Genomic DNA, 20,644 nt, shown 5'->3' on the forward strand with positions numbered 1-20,644 from the left:
GAACTTCTGGAAATTGCACATTTCCCACCATGGCATTAATGGTGAACACCATTAACATGAGAGGGGAAATGCACTGTTTCTGGAGGCTCTAGAAATAGCATAATTCCCCCTTTTTTGCCAACGGCAGCTGCCATTAACGCAGAAGGGGAAAGTGCATGATTTTGTGAGTGGCTCCAGGTGGCTGTCGTGCACTTGCTGAGGCCTTGTGAGCGCTCGCCAGCACTCCTGACTTAAGGCACCTGACTGGGGCCAGGAGGCTGAATGGTGGAGGTGGGGGGAGTCTTTCGGACTCCTAGACCCAGTCAGACGCTCGTGACAACCCTAGGGTAAAGCAACCCTCAAATAACCTAACAATGGCCCATGAGTTATTTGTGGTTTGCTGCCCACCCTAAACAATCCCTGCCTAATCAGGAAAGCTGCCACAATTTGGTGAATTAGGGAAATCCAGCTGGCACATGCGATGGCTGCAACAAGCCCTGGTGGCTGATTTTAGCTGCTATGATGGTGTGAACTGAATCAATATAAGGCAGCTTCCTGTGTTCCTATGAATGGTGGCTGGGGGCAGGAAAAAGAGAAATGTTACCTGTGTGCTTTACAACTGAAGTAATGCACATGGCATCGCAAGACCTCCCCCTCATGCCCCGCCATCATAATTATTATTATTATTATTATTATTATTATTTATTTATTTATTTATTTATATAGCACCATCAATGTACATGGTGCTGTACAGAGTAAAACAGTAAATAGCAAGACCCTGCCGCATAGGCTTACAATCTAATAAAATCATAGTAAAACAATAAGGAGGGGAAGAGAATGCAAACAGGTACAGGGTAGGGTAAGCAGGCACAGGGTAGGGAAAAACTAACAGTAGAAAGTAACAGTAGAAGTCATAAGAGCATCAAGTTAGGGCCAAGACATACCTAGTTGCACCACTGTCTTTTAACATGTCCCCCCACCTCTTCACCCATGTGTGTCATGATTCCAAGCCCCCTTGCTAGTACAAGACAATGAAGACATCCGCTGTGTAATCCACCAGCTTTATTCAACAAACAAAACATCTCTTCTCGCCTGAAGGGTGTGTGAATGCTAGGAGCTCTGCTCTAAGCTTAATTTGACTAACAAAGCCAGGCAGGTGCCTTCAACTCAAGCAGGGCTTTCCCCAACAGTCCAACAGGCATTTTTCATCAGGGAGGATCTTTCTTGAGAAGCCTCTCATGAGCTGCTACCATAAGACACCTCTTCTCCACTTTGCCCTCTTGACTGTCTGAGGGATTCTGGGATCTGTCAACTCCAATGTTCCCTCCCCCTCAGAGGCTGAGTTCCCAGGTCTGGGCCATCTGCATTCTCACAGATAAGCTGCTGGAAATATTCATCCTTGACTCCTGAAGAGTCTTAGAGAATCTCCTCCCACTCTTCCTGTGTTGTTTGGTAAATTTCTTGTCCTTCGGATTCTGTGTCTCATTCCCACGCTACAGAGAACAGGCCTGATCCTGACAAAGTGGGTATATCGATCCTGACAAAGTGGGCATATCTAACTGAGGATAACACTTCATGCATCCTATACCATGAAAGCTTAAGCCAGCCTTCCCCAACCTGATGCCCTCCAGATGTTTTGGACTACAACTCCCAGCATTTCTGATCATTGGCTATGCTGGCAGGAGCTGAAGGGAGTTTTAAGTCCAAAACATCTGGAAGGCACTAGGTTGGGGGAGGTTGGCTGATGCCATAATAAATAATAATTAATAATATATTTATTTCTTACCTGCCTCTCCTTTTGGATCGAGGTGGGGAACAACATTAGTACAACAAATCAACACATCTTAAAAAATCTTGGTTTCACATTTATCTGGGTAGGCCTGCCAGAAAAGGCTAGCTTTTAAAGCTGTCTTAAATTCAGAGAGAGAGTTAAGAATCTCCTCCGGCAGGCCATTCCACAGTCAGGCAGAAGAAAAGGTCCTCTGGGTAGTTTTGGCTGACAAGTAAGTTCTCCCCAGAGGGTATGTGGGGCAGACTGTATGGGAGAAGGTGATTGCGCAAGTATCCCTAACCATGTAGGGCTTTAAAGGTAATGACCAACACTTTGTACTTTGCCCAGAAACTAATTGGCAGCCAGTGGAGTGATTTTAACTCCTCCCTCTCACTGCTAACTGCCAATCAGCATTCCCTTCACATTCCCTTCACTCATTCCCCCTCCCAACAGCATTAACCACATATCAACAGCACTTACAAACTAAGTAGCAATACCATTAAACATTACAAATAATAATGATGATGATGATGATGATGATGATAATAATAATAAATAAATAAATAAATAAATAAATAAATTCTTACCTACATCTCCCTTTGGATTGAGGCGGAGAACAATATTAGTACAATACAATATAAATAAAATACATACAATTAATTAAAAGAGCATTTAAAACTGATACAATATCAAAAAACAATCAAGACATCTTAAAATTCTTGGTTTAAAATTCATCTGGGTAGGCCTGCCGGAAGAGGCTAATAATAATAATTTATAGCTGTCTTGAACTCGGAGAGAGAGTTAAATTGATGAATCTCCTCTGGCAGGCCATTCCACAGTCTGGGGGCAACAGAAGAAAAGGTCCTCTGAATAACAGTTGTCAGGCTAGTTTCGGTTGACTGAAGTAAGTTCTCCCCAGAGGACCTGGGAGTGCGGGGCGGATTGTATGGGAGAAGGCGATTCCGCAGGTAACCTGGACCCAAACCATGTAGGGCTTTAAAGGTAATGACCAACACTTTGTATTTCGTCCAGAAACTAATTGGCAGACAGTGGAGTGATTTTAATGTTGGGGTAATATGCTCCCCCCTAGATGTACTGGTGACCAACCTGGCTGCCATATTTTGAACTAGTTGAAGTTTCTTTTTTTTAAAAAATTCTTTTTTATTATTATTTTAAACATCACAAACGCACAATCTTTACACCACATATAATACATACAAACAAAGGTATACACAAAACAACTACACTAAAAGACAATAAAAATATTTAAGGATAAGGTTAAAGTATATTTTCATGCCAGAAATTATTATTATTATTATTATTATTATTATTATTATTATTATTATTATTATTATTATTATTTATTTATATAGCACCATCAATGTACATGGTGCTGTACAGAGTAAAACAGTAAATGCTAACTAACTTCTTAATTACTATTAATAAGTTAATCAAATTCTATTCTTTCTTATGACTTATCTGAATCTCATACATTGGATTCACAGAACCATACTCCATTTTTCTCTAATTCTTTAATTACAATTGATACATCAATCAAATTTACTTGTTCACTTTTTCCCCCTTTCTCTATTCTTTTCTCTTTTCTTTCCCCGTCTTAATACTAAAATCCACAAACAAATACATCATTTTTCTCTGTCTCTTGCAAATATTCTGTCAAAGGTTTCCATTCCAACATAAACATAGTTGTTGATCTTTCTCTCATTATCGCTGTGAGTTTTTCCATCTCTGCCAATTCCAGCATCTTCAACATCCATTCATCCGGTGGTGGTGGTGTTTCATTTTTCCAGTTTTGTGCATATAACAGTCTCGCTGCTGCTATCATGTACAAAAGTAAAGTTCCCCCCTTCTCTTTTAGTTGTTTGTCCATTAATACAAGTAAGAAAGCTTCCAGTTTCATTTGTATATTTGTCTTTAATATTTTTTGAATTGAAGAATGTATTTGGGTCCAAAATGTTTTGGCTTTTTTACAAGTCCACCAAAGATGATAAAAGGTTCCTTCTTCTTCCTTGCATTTCTAACATTTTCCTGAGGCACCCTTATACATTTTAGCTAATTTTACAGGTGACATATACCATCTGAACATCATCTTATAAAAATTCTCTTTAAGTCTTGCACATAATGTAAATTTTAAACCCTTTCCCAACATACTTTCCCACTCTTCCATTAAGATGTTACGTCAAAAAATGTGTGCCCATTTTATCATACCATCTTTTACTTGCTCATCTTCCGTCTCATATCTTAACAATTTATACAACTTTACAACATGCTCATCATTTGTACATAATGCCATTTCAAATTCAGATTTTGTTTGTTCAAACCCATGATTCTTCTTATCTATTTTGAACTTTTCCATAATTTGTGCATAAGAAAAACATTGACATGTATGACCTTCTTTTAACAATTCTTCCCTTGTTTTTAACTTATATTTACCTTGTGACAATTCTAATAAATCATTATATGTCAACCATTTGTGCATACTTGTGAAATCCCTTCTATGAAGGGCCTCTTGCATCGATACCCATAGCAGTATTTTCTGGCAAGACCTTAATTTGTATTTATTCCATATTCCTCAAATAGTACGTCTCACATAATGATTATTAAATTCTATGTTAACTTTTGCTTTATCATACCACAGGTAACCATGCCATCCAAATCTCAATTCATGTCCTTCAAGTTCCAACATTCTTCTATTTTTTAATAACGCTCACTCTTTCATCCACAATAAACAGCAGGTGGAGAAATACACTTTGAGTTATGGGAGCCCCAGTCCTCCTCTTTCTTTTGCATCTTGCAATATTTTAATTTTAACTCTTTTTTTTTTTTTTGCTTGCCAAATAAACTTAAATATCTCTCCCACTGCTTAAATGGTAAGTCTGATGTTACAATAGGTATAGTTTGAAACAAAAATGACATTTGTGGCAGAACATTCATTTTAATTGTTGCAACTCTCCCCAAAAATCATTGGATCTTTTCCCATCATTCCAAATCCCTTTTAACCTCATTCCACACCTTAACATAATTATTTTGAAATAACATACAATTCATATTTGTTAATACAATCCCCAAGTATTTTACCTTCTTTTCAATTTGGAAACCTGTCTTTTCTATCAGTTTTGCTTGTTCTTGAGAATTCATATTCTTTGTTAACATCTTTGTTTTTTGTTTGTTAACTTTAAAACCTGCCACTGCCCCAAATTCTTTCAATTTACTCATCAGGGTTTCAATGCCTCCAAAGTAAACAACAAATTATCTGCAAACGCCCTCAATTTATATATCTCCATTTTTATCTTTATTCCTCCAATTTGTTCATCTTGCCTTATATCTCAATTAAGCAGTTCCAGTACTAAAATAAATAATAGCAATGACAATGGGCACCCCTGTCTTGTTCCTCTTTGTATTTCACAAGGTTTAGACAGATCTCCATTTATAATTATTTGTGCTTTTTGGGAAGTATAAATAGATTTCACCCATTTTATAAAATTTTCTCCAAAGTTCAATTCTTCCAAGGTTCTAAATAAAAAGTTCCAATTAAGATTGTCAAATGCTTTCTCTGCATCTAAAATAATCAAAGCCACCTATTTTTCTGGATGTTTTTCCAAATATTCCACCACATTTAAAACCATTCTTACATTGTCTCTCATCTGCCCTTTGGGTAAAAATCTACTGTGATCCTCATGTATGAATTCTTGTAAAACTTTCTTAAGCCTTCCCGCCAGGATTCCTGTAAATAACTTATAGTCATTATTTAATAGTGATATTGGTCTATAATTCTTTGTCAAAGTCCGTTCTTGTCCCTGTTTTGGTATAAGCGTTACATACACTGTCTTCCAAGTTTCAGGGATCTCTCCACCACTTATAATCTTGTTCATTGTATTCTGTAATGGTTGTAAAAGTTCCTCTTCAAATTTCTGGTAATATAGTCCTGGCAGTCCATCTGGCCCTGGGGTTTTCCCTACCTTAATTTTTCTTATTGCTTCCACCATTTCGCCTGTTGTTATATGTCCATTCATCATTTGTTTTGTTCTTTTGTGATTCTCGGTAAATTTTGTTTTTTAATATATTTGTCCATTAAATCAGCTGAAATGTCTTGTCCTTTATACAAATTTGAATAATACTGGTGAAAAGCTCTTTGTATATCCTTGTTCTCTGTGTATATCCTTGTTCTCTCTCTATTCCACTCTCTTTTGTATTAGCTATTCTTTTCTTTTCTTTTTCTTTTCTTAATTTATAGGCCAACCATTTTCCTGGCTTATTTGCTGATTCAAAATTTCTTTGCTTCGGGAAATTAAATTTTTTTCCATGTCCTGTATTGTTAATATTGATAGTTGTTGTTGAAGTATTTTAATTTGTCATATAATACTTACCTTTCTGGGCATTTTCTTTAAAGCTTCTTCTTTTTTCTTAATCCCATTCAAGATGTTTTGTGTTTTCTCTTCCCTTTTCCTCTTCAATCAACTGTTTTATTGAATAAAATATCCTCGTATATCGGCCTTACTTGCATCCCAAACCATTCACAAATCAGTTCCTATATTCAAATTCAATTCAAAATATTCTTTCAATCTCCTTTTCCCATTTTCCTCTATTTTTTTTATCTTGCAGTAAAGTTTCGTTTAATCTCCATCTGAATATATTGTCTCTTTTCATGTATAGCATCGATATAGGGTTATGATCTGAAAAAGATTTTGGCAAAATTTCTATTTTACTGACTTCTGTAAGAAATTCTTTAGTTGTCAAGATCATGTCTATTCTTGAAAAGGGTTTATGCCTTTCTGAGAAATAGGTATACTCATTTGAGCTACCATTTCTGTGTACATCTACTAGCTCCAAATTGTCAATCAGACCAAAAAAACTTTTGGGTAATTTGCCTTGATGACTTAATCTTTTTATCAGAAGTCCTGTCTATTTGTGGTGAAATCACTCCATTCCAATCTCCCATCAAACACCAATTTTCATATGATAAGTCAGACAGATTGGTCAGGAGCTTCTCATAAAATTCTGCTTTATGATCGTTGGGAGCATAAACCCCCAACACCAACATTCCATTTAACTGTCACAAATCGTCCTTGTTCATCTGTCAATACTAATTCAGGACTTAGATATGATTTACTATATAAGATCACTCCATTTTTCTTTTTCCCACTTTCTGATATAAATTCTTCACCTATTTTTTTTTATTAATTATATATTTGGTATCTTTTTTCCTGATGTGAGTCTCTTGTAGACAAATAATATCTTCTTTTAACTTTTTAAAATAATGAAATATTTTCTTTCTTTTTTGAGGCGCATTTGCTCCATTAATATTCCATGTTAAAAATTTGTACTCCATCATCAATTGGTTTTAAAAATTTCATTCTCTACTTGTGGCACCCATGATGTCGACATCTCTTCCAGCTTTGATTGTCTCTCATCCAGTTCTTTTTTATAAGTTTCCATGAAGTGTCTTGCTTTTTCTATGGAGTTCAGCTTGTGTCTCTGATCCCCAAAGGTGAAAATAATAATAATAATAATTTATTTGTATCCTGCCTTTTGCCCAACACTGGGCCCCAAGGCAGCCTTACAAAATTTAAAACATATACATTTTAAACCTAGGAAAAGAAATGTACAATTTTTTTTTTACAAAAATTACAATATTAAAACATTAAACGTTTAAAACACATGACCATTTTACAAGACCTTAACCTAGATGGAGGACCAGATTATTCTCCAAAGGCCTGTCAGAACAAACAAGTTTTTGCCTGCTTCTGAAAGCACACCACTCCTTCTGGAAATTCCCAATGAAAAAAAACTTTTTCTGTTTTAATATTGTTGTCAAGAATGCATAATCTTTTCTCTTATGCAAAATTCTGGAGGAAATCTCTTTCAGCATGTTTATTTCTTTATCTGCCATTTTCATCTTACTCTGGTAATGTTTCTAGAGTATCTGATCCCTTATTGTTTTTCTTGCAAAATAAACAATAATATCTCTTGGAACGCCTCTTGTTTGTGCTTATGAAGAATTTATTCTGTAAACATGGTCTACTTCCGCTTCCATCTGATCTTCTTTGGTTCCCAGAAATATAGCCAGATTTTTAATTACTTCACTTCTAAGATCCGATTCAGGATCTGGGAAGCTTTCTGGAACTGATCTTAAGCATAAACAATGCTCATTATCTTTTAGGTCCATCAGTGCCAATAAATCTTGTTCCTCCAGTTCTGCATACTTGATTTCTGCATTGTTTCCTAGTACGTCCACTGAATCTGCAACTGTCTTAATTTCCCCCATGACTTGTTTTAGTATGTTATCCATCTTCTGGATTTCTTGTCTCAATTCCTTCTTTGTTCCCCTGATCTCTTGCTTCATTTCCATGAGTTTCTTCTCTAATACATTGTTCAAGGGAGTCTATCCTAGTTCTCATCTGGTCTATCTTGGATCCCATCTGGTCCATCTTCTTGCTCAGGACATCAATAATTTTCTGTGCTTGATCCGGTGGTGGCATCTTTCCTGTGACCTTTCTGTATTATGTTGAGTCTTCTTTATTCTCTGCAATTGTCTTGTTATTTCCAGCAGATAAATCTAGAGAGTTTTTTTTCTTTTTGCTGTGCTTTCTTATTATGTCCAGCAGGTGTCTCTAAGGAGCCCATCCTACTCCTTGTTACTCGGCCAGCATCCATCACACCGTCTCCATGGTGATATCTTTTTTCCAACCACACTGTGCTCTTTATTTACATTCTCCACATACCAAAATGTTTACAGCGGTCCTGAGTGTTTGCAGCCAAGTAGAGGGAAATGGGGGGGGGGGACAAAACAAAACAAAAAAACAAACGAGAGAGCTATTCCCAAACATACATTCCAAATTCATGCAGCAACAATGTGAACTGTCCCAATTAAAAACTTTTGAATGAAAAAAATGCTTTATGGCAGGTTTTTTTAGTTTCATCTGTAATCCCCTGCTATTTTCTCCTTGTTACAAAATTGTTATAGTTCTGAAAGCTCCAGTTGTTTTATAAGTCCTCAATTCACATTTATGGTAGGAAGGAAGCCAAAACATAAAGGTATGAAAAACTATAGTTCAAACCTAATTAGAAGCAGGAATCGTCAGCTCCTAGAGGCCTGTCAGGCTCCAAAACAGCGCCCGGGATTGAATCTCACCCCTCTTGCTGAATCCTCTGATATCTGGCAGTAGAGTCTACATGGGGGGCTTCTGATCCCTTACGACATTCCCTTCATGCTCTTCCCTTCTGATCTGGGGAGATTTCCAGCCGGAGTTATCTTATGGCGGTGTTAGAAGCTGTTTTGTTTAACTCCATGGTCAGAGCTAGTACGGAGCAATCAGAGTGACATTTTCCCAGGGGGCGGAGTCCTAATTGAAGTTTCTGAACTAGGTACAATGGTAGCCATATGTACAGCACATTGCAGAAGTCTAGCCTTGAGGTTACCAGCTGAGGTTACCACTGCTGTCTTTAAATCTTCCAACACTAGAAAAGGACACAGTTGGCACAACAGCCAAAGCTGATAGTAGGCACTCCTGGCCATCGCATCTATCTGGGCTATCATTTGGAGTGAGGGATCCAGGAGCACCCCCAAGCTGCAAACACAGTCTTTCAGGAGGAGTGTAGACTCATCCAGAACTGGTTGACATAACTCCAAACCCAGGTCTGAGCCCTTGACAGCAAGCACCTCCATCTTGTCTGGATTCAGCTTCAGTTTGTTTTTCCTCATCCAGCCCATTACCGCCCCCAAGCATCCATCCAGAAGAGACACACTATCCTTAGCTGATGCTGTTATCGAAGGCATAGAGAAATATATCTGCGTGTCATTGGCATACTAATAGCACCCTGCCACATGCCTCCATATGATCTCTCCCGGCGGTTTCATATAGATGTTGAACAGCATTGGGGATAGGATGCCGCCTTGTGGTATGCCATACAACAACTCCTTTTTTGAGGAGCAACTATCCCCAAGCATCACCATCTGGAACCTACCCGAGAGGTAGGACCGGAACCACTGGAGCACAGTGCCCCCAATTCCCAAACCTCCCAGGCATTCCAGAAGGATACTATGGTTGATGGTATCGAAAGCTGCTGAAAGGTTGGAAAGTACTAGCAGGGACACACACACCCTGTCAACACTCATGTGGAGCAACCATAGCTGTCTCAACTCTGTATCCTGCTCTGAAGCTATTTTGAAATGGGTCTAGAAAATTAGTAACATCTAAGACTGCTTGAAGTTGGAAGGCAACAGCCCTCTCGATCACCTTGCTCAAAAATGAAAGATTTGAGACCAGTCTGTAATTATTAAGGTCCAGGGGGTCCTGGGAGGGCTTTTTTAGAAGTGGCCATACCACCGCTTCTTTTAAATATGTGGAAAACCCCTCCCTGAGAGATGCATTAATAATATGTTGTAGTTGTATTCTAACTGCATCTTCTCCCTGGGTGACCAGTCAAGAAGGACAGGGATCGAGAGGATGAGTTGTCTTCCTTACTCGTCCAAGGAGCTTGTCCACATCCTCAGTATTCACCAACTGAAACTGATCCAGTGTAATCCTACTTGCAGAGTTGCTGGACATTTCATTGTCAGCTTCTGTTATAACGACGGCATCTAAATTGGTTCTTATCCGAGAGATTTTATCTGTGGAATGATCGTTAAATGCATCACAGCGAAATACTGAAGGCTCTAAAACTGGGTTCAGGGGGGAAGGTGCCTGAATTAGACCCCTCACCACCCTGAACAGTTCTGCTGGACGTGAATTTGTAGTTGTAATGCGTGCAGATAAGAAAGCTTCCTTAGCTGCACATAATGCCACCCCATAGGAACGAAGATGTTCTCTATGTCATGTCTTGTTGGATAGAAGTCAAGTTTTCCGAAATAGGAGCTCCAGTCATCATCCTTCTTGCTTCAGCTCCCTGAGATCTTCTGTATACCAAGGTGCCTGATTGGAATGTATTAAGGCTGCAAGATTCTATGTTGTTTTTGCTAATAAAAACAAGTAGGTAATGCAAACACCATCTACAGGCCCGCAAAGAGAAGACAATGGAAGTGTTTTACTGTTGGCACAGCTGTTTTAATACTAGTGGGTGTGAATATATGGAGTTTTTGCTTGCTCCATAGGAGGCCTATGAATCAACAGTGGAGTACTTTGGGGAAAACGCCAAAACCATGCCTCCGACCATGTTCTTCCCCACTTTTGTGCGCTTTATCAATGCATACAAGGTAAGAGACTTCCTTCTGGCCAAGTGACTGGGGAGCTGCAGTTGCTCCCACATCTTCAGGTTCAAAGCTCACCTGATCGATTTGCATTGTTTCTCACAGTGCTATATATTTCTAAATGCTTTCATAAGAGTTAACAAAATAATTACTGTTGTTCTGCGTTACACTTGGTTTTTTGTAAGGGGGAGAAGGCATGGCTATTAGCCACCAGTCTCTCTGTTGAATTGTTCAGATTTCTGCAGTAACTGAATTATTTGATTGAGATAGCGTTTAACCACGTTAAATGAGACTTTCTCCCAATTCTGTTGTTCCATGGATAGCATTTGAAGTTACTAACTTTAATACAAAGAACTAGGTGTTCTGTAGAGGATCATTGTGGGACAGCTGCAGGGCTGGAATCACAGATGCTGAAGAAGCAAAGAGGTCTTCTGCCATTTCCCCCCAATAGTAATAGCTCATATACAAATGGGCCAAGGAACACCTAATTTCTTTGCATGAGTTCAAATCTCCAGGACCCAATTAACTGCATCCTAGAGTAATGAAGGAACTGGCAGAATTCTCAGAATCACTGTCTTTGCAAAATCATGAAAGATGGGTGAAGTTCTGGATGACTGGAGGAGGGTTAATGTTGTCTCTATCTTCAAAAAGGGCAAAAAGGAGGCACCTGGGAACTATAGACCAGTCTGACATCAATCCCTGGAAAATTTTGGAGCATATTATTATTATTGTTATTGTTATTGTTATTATTTTAAATTTATATACTGCCCCATAGCCGAAGCCCTCTGGGCAGTTTACAATAGTTAATTAAAAATAAGTCAATCAGTAAGCACCTTGAAAACAATGCAGTGATTACCAGAAGCCAGCATGGATTTGTCAAGAACATATCCTAACATACTAATCTGATCTCATTCTTTGATTGGGGGAATGCTGTGGGCATAATATATCTTGATTTCAGCAAAGCTTTTGACAAAGTACCACATGACATTCTGATCAGCAAACTAGTTAAAAGTGGGCTAGATGGAACGACTATTAGGTGGATCCACAGTTGGCTACAGAATCCAACTCAAAGAGTGCTAATCAACGATAACTTCTCAAATTGGGGGGAGGTAACAAGTGGGGTACTGCAGGGCTCAGTCTTGGGCCCAGCACTCTTCAACTTTTTTATTAATGACTTGATGAGGAGGTGCAGGGAATGCTTATCAAATTCGCAGATGACACAAAATTGAGTGGGATAGCTAATACCCTGGAAGACAGAAACAACCTTCAAAGTGATCTTGACAGGCTGGTGTGCTGGGCTGAAAACAACAAAAACAGTTACAAGATGGGGGATACTTGGCCTAGCAATATTACAAGCAAGAAGGATCTTAAAATTGTTGTAGATCACAGGCTGAATATGAGCCAACAGTGTGATGTGGCTGCAAAAAAGGAAATGTTATTTTGGGATTCATTAATAGAAGTATAGCTTCCAAATTGCATGATGTACTGGTTCCCCTCTACTAGTTAGGCCTCATCTTGAGTATTGTGTCCAGTTCTGGACAACACACTTCAAGAAGGATGTAGACAGGCTGGTGGGCCTCAGAGGAGGGCAACAAGGATAATCAGGGGTCTAGAAACAAAGCCCTGTGAAGAGAGACTGAAAGAACTGGGCATGTTTAGCTGTGGGGAGACATAGAATCATAGAATCATAGAATAGCAGAGTTGGAAGGGGCCTACAAGGCCATCGAGTCCAACCCCCTGCTCAATGCAGGAATCCACCCTAAAGCATCCCTGACAGATGGTTGTCCAGCTGCCTCTTCAATGCCTCTAGTGTGGGAGCGCCCACAACCTCCCTAGGTAACTGATTCCATTGTCGTACTGCTCTAACAGTCAGGAAGTTTTTCCTGATGTCCAGCCGGAATCTGGCTTCCTTTAACTTGAGCCGGTTATTCCGTGTCCTGCACTCTGGGAGGATCGAGAAGAGATCCTGGCCCTCCTCTGTGTGACAACCTTTTAAGTATTTGAAGAGTGCTATGATGTCTCCCCTCAATCTTCTCTTCTGCAGGCTAAACATGCCCAGTTCTTTCAGACTCTCTTCATAGGGCTTTGTTTCATGATAGCACTCTTCAAGTATTTGAAAGGTTGTTACACAGAGGAGGGCCAGGACCTCTTCTCAATCATCCTGGAGTGCAGGATACGGACTAATGGGCATGTTACAGGAAAACCAAAACACACGAAGGCTGCAGTTGATAAGAACCAATTATAAGGAATGCCAACAGGCACACAACTGCATAAGAAATTTAACAGTTAATTCAGACAGTGGTAGTATAAAGCGTCAAAATAATGACCTATTTTATATAATTATATCAAATAGAACAATTCAAACACAAAAAATTGTAAGGATGACATGACATAAGGCAAATAGTTGCTTTTTATGATACCTTGACAATAAAATTATAACAACAGACTGAATGTTTTTAATGTTCTAAATTATTAATTATTGTTAACAGGATTCCAGTGATCTTTCCCATTTCATCATTTCAGACTTCCTCAGATGTACAATATTTCAAGTCTGATGTAAATAGATAAACATTACTTGAGTAAATAGGCTTGCTGGGTGAAAAAATTAACATTCAGAAAAAACATTGAGAAAAAAATGTTTTAAAAAGGCACTCAGATTCCGTATATGGATTACACATGGATAAAGCACTCACTGCCACGTGCCGTCAAGAGCCGTGGGGTTGTAGACAGAAGATAGTACTCCCTAAATTACTTCCAGTTTACAGACAGGGAAATTCTTTCTGCATAATAAAGAGAATTCTTTAGCTGTCTAGTAAATTTATGGAAACCAACTACGGAAGAGAGTTAAAAACATCAAACCTTATGCCCCAGCTGAGAATTCATTAGCTTCCAAGCGACGAACAAACAGTCCATCAGGTGATCACGCTCCGGTTTGTTCATTAGTATTATACTGTATAAGGAAACATTTACACTCCAAGGAATGCGGAGGAATTGAAGTCTTTGAGCCCTGATCAAAGCTTGAGAGTGTTAAAGAGAGTTTATTGAGAGTTTGTTGAACAGTCCTCAAAATAGTCGCTGATTGTTAAGGCAACCAAGAGCAGAAGGAGCATTGAGTCAAGGGAAACTCGCACCCACAGAGTTTATGGTACAAGGGTTATGACTGTGTTTAAATTATTTTAATTCACCCTTAAACTGTTACTTCTGTTTAAACTGAGGGATTAACCGTGTTAAAGTTGTAAAGAGTAACTGTTCTGGAAACTAGTAATATATTCAGATGATAGTTTTTAAGGGTTGTGCAGTTAGAGTTAATCTTAACAAATTTTAACATAATCAATTTTAAGGTGTTTTTAATTGTTTTATTTTTGAGTGTTAATTGGTTTTAAAGTAAGTGTAAAAATCACTGGATATGGTTCTGACAAGGCAGGGTTGTAAGTCCCTGGGTAAGTCCCCCCCCCCACAGTGCTTGACTTACCACCAAGAAAGAGACAAATGAAAATATCATCCTTTTTTCATTCAAAGGCTGAGCCGAAAAAGGTAACGAAAAAGGAGAGTGAAATAGTTAGCAATGCTCCGCAGGGCTTGGATTGGTCACTAGATAAGACATGGAATAAACTGGAATTATCAATGGAGATTGGGGGGCAAAATCTAGCATGGGAGTTAGCCGAAGTGGACAGCCTAACAGCCAAGTCTTCCATAGACTTAGGATTTGGGGGGAACCCTGTGTGGACCCATTTGACATGGGAAAGCCCCTCGGCCAACATGTTAGGTGGTATACATGGTCATAGACAGGATTTCACACCCCCGCAATTAAAGTCTATGCGCCCCTGGGACTCAAGTCATCATGAGAGGATCGTACAAATCGAACCTGTCAGGGGCGAAAAGGCACCTCCAACAATCATCAATAGCCCCAATAAAGAGTTAATAGACTTGCTAGAAATAGATACACGCTCACAGGAAGAGCTGCCCAAGGAGAGTCTGTCACCTAAGTGGAATAGCTATCCTAGTGATAGTACACCAGAACTTCTAGCCAAATATTGCTTCCTGAACGGGGAATCATGCGCTAAAACCTTCTTAGAATTGAGTAAAATAAAGCAAGAAATAATTGGCCTGAAAGGCCAAGTGGGTTTTTTGATAGATCTAATTAAATCTAAGGTTCTAGCTGCTGGTTCGAAGACAATACCAGTAGAGAAGGAGGAATAGTACTCAGATCTGGAGCTCTCAACAGATGAGGTGCCGTCATGCCTAAATGAAATTGCTCCTCTGCTACCCCATTTGGACTTCATAGCAGAGGAGTTGCTGTAGTTGCTTCTACAGGCTGAGAAGACAGACATAAAGGTTACCTCTGACCGGAAAAGATTAGGGAAGAGGTGTCGGAAGAATAGGCAAGGTTTAGGCAAAGGGAAGAAAATCCCAAAAGGGAGGGAAAGGATTGGGGGTAAAAAAGGGCTACGTAAAGGAGCAGGGATTGAGAGTGGGCAAGCACAGGCGAATAAGGATACCACAAAGAAGAAAGGAAAGGGCTTAAATTACAACCCACTATTCAAATTATTGGATGAGAAACAGGAAAATAACAAGAAAGGTGACAGAAATAGCCTAAAAAAGGATACCAGTGGAAAGGATAAACAAGTAAGGTGCCAGAGGGAAGAGTCATACAGGATACAAAATAGTTCATCTCAAACAGAACCTATAGTAGTAGATAATGTAGATAAACAGGCACTAAATAACATGACCAGTGTGCCGTGTGGAAAAATCCAGTCTGCCCTACTTTTAATGAGGAATCAGTTAGTCTTCACAAACCTCCCTATGATTCCCGCTTGTTCCCCTTATTTAAATGAAACAGATCAATTTATCCACATAATGTGGCAGTTGGGCCTCAACTTACTTAGAGTGACAGACGTAATAAAGATTGATTGTCTTTCCTCATCATGCTCAAGCAGCAGAGTGTTGGTCACATTTACAGATATATCTACAACCAACTACATATTAAGAAGTAAAAAAATATTGGAGAGACGAAATATTTGGATTACGAGACATTTCAGGCAAATTAACAAATAGCCCCTGTCAGTCCATACTCAAGGAAATAAAGCCAGACTGCCCACTTGAGGGAATGGTATTAAAGGCAAAACTGAAGTACTTTGGCCACATAATGAGAAGACAGGATACCCTGGAGAAGAGGCTGATGCTAGGGAAAGTGGAAGGCAAAAGGAAGAGGGGCCGACCAAGGGCAAGATGGATGGATGATATTCTGGAGGTGACAGACTTGACCTTGGGGAAGCTGGGGGTGGCGACAGCCGACAGAAAGCTCTGGCGTGGGCTGGTCCATGAAGTCACGAAGAGTCGGAAACGATTGAACGAATAAACAACAACAAAGAACATCTTAGGAAGCCTAAAGTTCAGGCCTTAGGAGGGAGAGGGGGACTGGTTTCAGCCCTCAGCAACGACCCAAAGAAAACTAACCAGACAAGCCAGAAGCAAAAACAGGCGCAAGACATAATCAAAATGGTGGCAAGAGACCTAATAATACGAAGAAAGGATTTGCAGTATAGTATGGAAACCAAGAATTCAAATATACATAACCTAAAGTCAGAGGGCTGCAAAGAAAACATCCCGCAGGACCCGAATATTGTAGATTTTCTAGAACAATTTCAGATGATGCAGCACCCGGAGCAAGAAGAAATAGTGTTTAACTTAAGCTTGCTCCAAGAAATATTGAGGGCCCATCTTTGGTCTAGATGTAAAATGGGAGAGAATGAAGGTTTTGCCTCAGGTACAGATACCACCGGGCTACCTGAGGAAATGAGCGCAGTTCAAACGGATGAACCATGAGGCCCAGAACAACATTGTAAAGGCTTTAGGGGAGCTAGAAGAGCAATTGTTCTCGATTTTAAGAGAGGTGCTTTCTTCAGGGCCAGCAAAAACCAACGCCCTAACCAGGGAAAATCCCAGCAGTAACTTGATTCCCTCTGTTTATTCCAAAGAGTCTGCAAGGTCCCTTGCTGACACACAAAACTATTGACTAAGAAGAGAGCCAGTGGAAACAACTTCTCCGACATTAAAAATAGTCTCCTGGAATGTATTGGGTTGGATGGGAAAATTAGTTGACAAGGATTTCGTTGAATTTTTACAACAGTTCTCTATAATCTTCCTACAAGAAACATGGGTGGAAGACAGTTCTCAGCTGCAGCTCCAAGGATATAAATCCTTCACAAAGGCGGCAACGAGGCAAAACAAATTTGGTCGTGCCAGTGGGGGTCTGGCAACCCTCATTTCAGTAGATTTGGACTACATCTTGGAAATAGTGGCTCCTCAGAGTTATGAGGGGATTCTTATTGTTCATGTATCCTTCAAAAATGGCTCCTCCTTACATTGTATAAATGTCTATGTGCCCCCAGCAACTATGGAGGTGTCTCCCATTTGGTCATCACTGAAGTTGGCAATAAGTGAAATAGAATTACACTTTGAAAATCCCCATTTTATCATAGGAGGTGATCTAAACGCCCGTCTGGGGCGATCAAATACAGAGTTACTGAAACAGTTGCCTGTTCCGTTGGATGATGGTTTCTTTTTAGAAAGGCACTCTCATGACAAAAGAATAAATAAGTATGGTAAAAATCTAATAATGCTTGCCTACCTACATTCTCTGATAATTTTGAATGGTAGTGTAGTTGACGACTCTAACGGTCACTACACATACCTCTCTCATAGGGGGAGCAGTGTAGTAGACTATTTTATCATTTCCCCTGACCTTTTGATGTTCCCCTGACCAACATCAAAAAAATTTCAGTGGAAGACAGGCCTGAAAGTGACCATTTTCCAATCAAATTAGTGATGCAAGCCTTGGCTACGAGAACTAGCATCAAAAAAACCTATTCCATCGAGCTGGGTCCCACAGGTAGCAGAAGGATCAAATGGTCAGGAGCCCTGAGTTCCAAGGTAGTAAATTTGCTACACAGTCCGATCCTCATGGGTTTTAAAGAGCAGATTGAAAAAGGGAAGCTAGGTTGTTTGGAGAGCTACCAACAAATTGTGGATTACTTGAAACCCTTTTTTGTCCAGTCGGGTCCCTATGGCAGTGCTAAATCCTGAAACACTGGCTGGTTTGATAAAGAATGCAGAAACACGGAAAAAGAATTAATGGGGTTAAGCAGAAAGGTCAGAAAGGCAAACTCGAATACGCTTTTAAAAACTCTGATAGGGAAAAGATCGGCATACAAGGCCTTACTGAGAAGGAAAAAGTCAGTGTATATCAGCTGTAAGTGGGAAGAGCTTGCCCAGGCAGTAAAACAGAAGGATGATGGCAAATTTTGGGAAACAGTGCATGAGGGCCTACGTGCCTCCAAACCATATTTGGAAATGCAAATCCCGGCGATAAAATGGCAACAACATTTTGAGAATATCTTCGCTAGCTATGATATCCGTGAATCAACCGAGGAGGGACTAACCATCTCCGACCTCCCATCTTGGCCCAACGTGACAGCTAATGAGGTCAGCCGCATATTGGGCAAGCTGGCAGTAGATAAAGCACCAGGAGAAGACATGCTTCCCCCGGAACTTTTTAAATATAATATCAACTGGTGGGCCCCAATCCTGGCAAATCTCTTTTCAAACATCAACCAGACAGGAAATATCCCTGCCGGATGGCAGTCAAGTATTATAGTCCCTTTATATAAAAAAGGTGGAAAAAAACGACCCCAAAAGCTACAGGCCCATAAGTCTATTGGATATTGTTTCGAAAGTATATGGCAGATTCTTATTGGATAAACTTCAAGCGTGGGCGAATGAAAATGACATCCTGGCGGAGGAACAGGCTGGTTTCCGCCAAGGGAGGAGCACTATTGACCAATGCTTTGTGCTCAATCACTTGACCCACAAATATCGGAGTCAACCTGGAGGAAGCCTGTACGTGGCCTTTGTGGACTTCACTTCCGCCTTTGACCTCTTTGATAGAGATATTTGCCTCTGGGACAAACTTTCACAGTCAAGCATAGACAGACGACTCCTGTTTTTGCTGCAAAAACTGCACTCACAAACAGACTCAAGAGTGAGGATTGGCCCATCTGGGACCCTCTCTGACAAAATTATCATCAGAAGAGGAGTCAGGCAGGGCTGTCTACTCGCCCCTTTTTTGTTCAACTATTATGTGAACAACCTGGTGTCCGAGCTAACAGCTCTGGACTGTTTTCCTCCCTCTATTGGCCCCAAGAAGGTCCAGGCGCTCCTTTACGCAGATGATACGGCCCTTTTATCTATTCCTCAGGTCGGCCTGAGGAGACTGTTGAATAGATTAGGCAAGATCTGTAAAAAGGAAAAATTAGTAATCAATTATTCTAAAACCAAGGTGGTAGTCTTCTCTAGGAGAAGTCCGTGTGCACAGATGGCTTTTGGATGGCCGGCAGATAGAACAATGCACGAGTTTTAAATATCTGGGAATATATTTCTCCTATAATGGGGGTTGGAAAACCCAAGTGGAGGCAGCTAAATACTCAGCTATAAGATCAGCCAAAGCAATATTATCATATGGAAGACACAAAGGTGGCTCCTTGGTTGCCCCTACCCTGAAGCTTTTTGTAGCCAAAGTTCTCCCGCAACTATTGTATGGGGCGGAATTATGGGGTCAAGACTCTATTTCATCAGTAGAGACCGTACAGAACACGGTGTTGAAGGAATTGTTAGCCCTTCCAGTAGGGGTTCCCGCTGCCTTATTAAGAATGGAGGTGGATTTGCCCTCCTTCAAGTCAAGAATCCACAAGAATATTATACTTTATGGGAAAAAGTTAATGACTCTAGATGAAAATAACTTAGCTAAACAATGTTTCAATGAACAGTTGAAAAAGGGTGGATGGGCACATAACTGGTTAACTTTGTCCCAAGGAGGTGCAGGAACTGCTAGCTAATAACAAAAGGAGTATTGGAGATAGAATCTATGAGGAAACGCCCAAGGAAACGCAATAGCTAGCCAATTACAGGCCTTCTCTCCATGGTTTAGTCTTATTAAGAAAGAACAGTACTTTTCACAATATTTGCTTGACCTATCGTTTCCTGCCCTAAGAAAGGTCTATACTGCCCTTCGTTTTCAGACAATGCCCTCTGCTTTCTTGGAGGGGACGTATAAAAAAGTCCCCCATGCCCAGCGGATCTGTTTTTGTGGCTGAGAGGAGATTGAAGACCTAGTGCATTATCTTCTGCGTTGCCGTCTGTACAAAGATATCAGGGAGCGTTTTCTAAAGGAACTATTGTTAGCAAGAGCGGGTTGGCACACTAGAGACATTATCTGCGATCTGCTGGCGGACCATAGCAAAGCAATCACAATTAAGGTAGCAAAGTTTGCGGCTGCAGCCAAAAAAATCAGAAATAACTTTCTAAACAAAGTGTGTGTAGATTGTAAGGGGGACCATTTGATTTAATAGTTTTGTATAAACTATCATCAGAGATCCCACCTATCTGATAGTGCCAGATATTGACTGCTAGCATTTTAGGTTATAATATAATCACTGAAATTATTCTTGTGACTTTGGCATGTATGTCACCATCGTGATAGCAAAGGGTGGGTGCTGCAGACAAATGGAGCACCCCTAGAGTGACCCACTGACTGACTCCTTGGTTGAGAAAGGATTGTACCTCAAATATTTTGAATATTTTAAATAATGTGTGTTGCTATATGTGAGCAATTCTGTATTTTGTAATGGTCT

General features: G+C 39.9%; 1 protein-coding gene across 2 annotated transcripts in view; it reads left to right on the forward strand.

Moving 5' to 3' along the window:
* The window catches only part of FMNL1 (formin like 1), a 223,804-nt gene that overhangs the window by 180,561 nt on the left and 22,599 nt on the right, over window positions 1-20,644 (forward strand). For both annotated transcript variants that reach the window (XM_063138453.1, XM_063138454.1), the window contains one exon: window positions 10,860-10,961. In XM_063138453.1, the coding sequence (XP_062994523.1) occupies window positions 10,860-10,961 (102 nt within the window). The remainder of the gene's footprint in view (window positions 1-10,859; window positions 10,962-20,644) is intronic.

The sequence above is a fragment of the Elgaria multicarinata genome, chromosome 11 (assembly GCF_023053635.1).
Source record: "Elgaria multicarinata webbii isolate HBS135686 ecotype San Diego chromosome 11, rElgMul1.1.pri, whole genome shotgun sequence".
In the NCBI taxonomy this organism is placed as follows: Eukaryota; Metazoa; Chordata; class Lepidosauria; order Squamata; family Anguidae; genus Elgaria; species Elgaria multicarinata.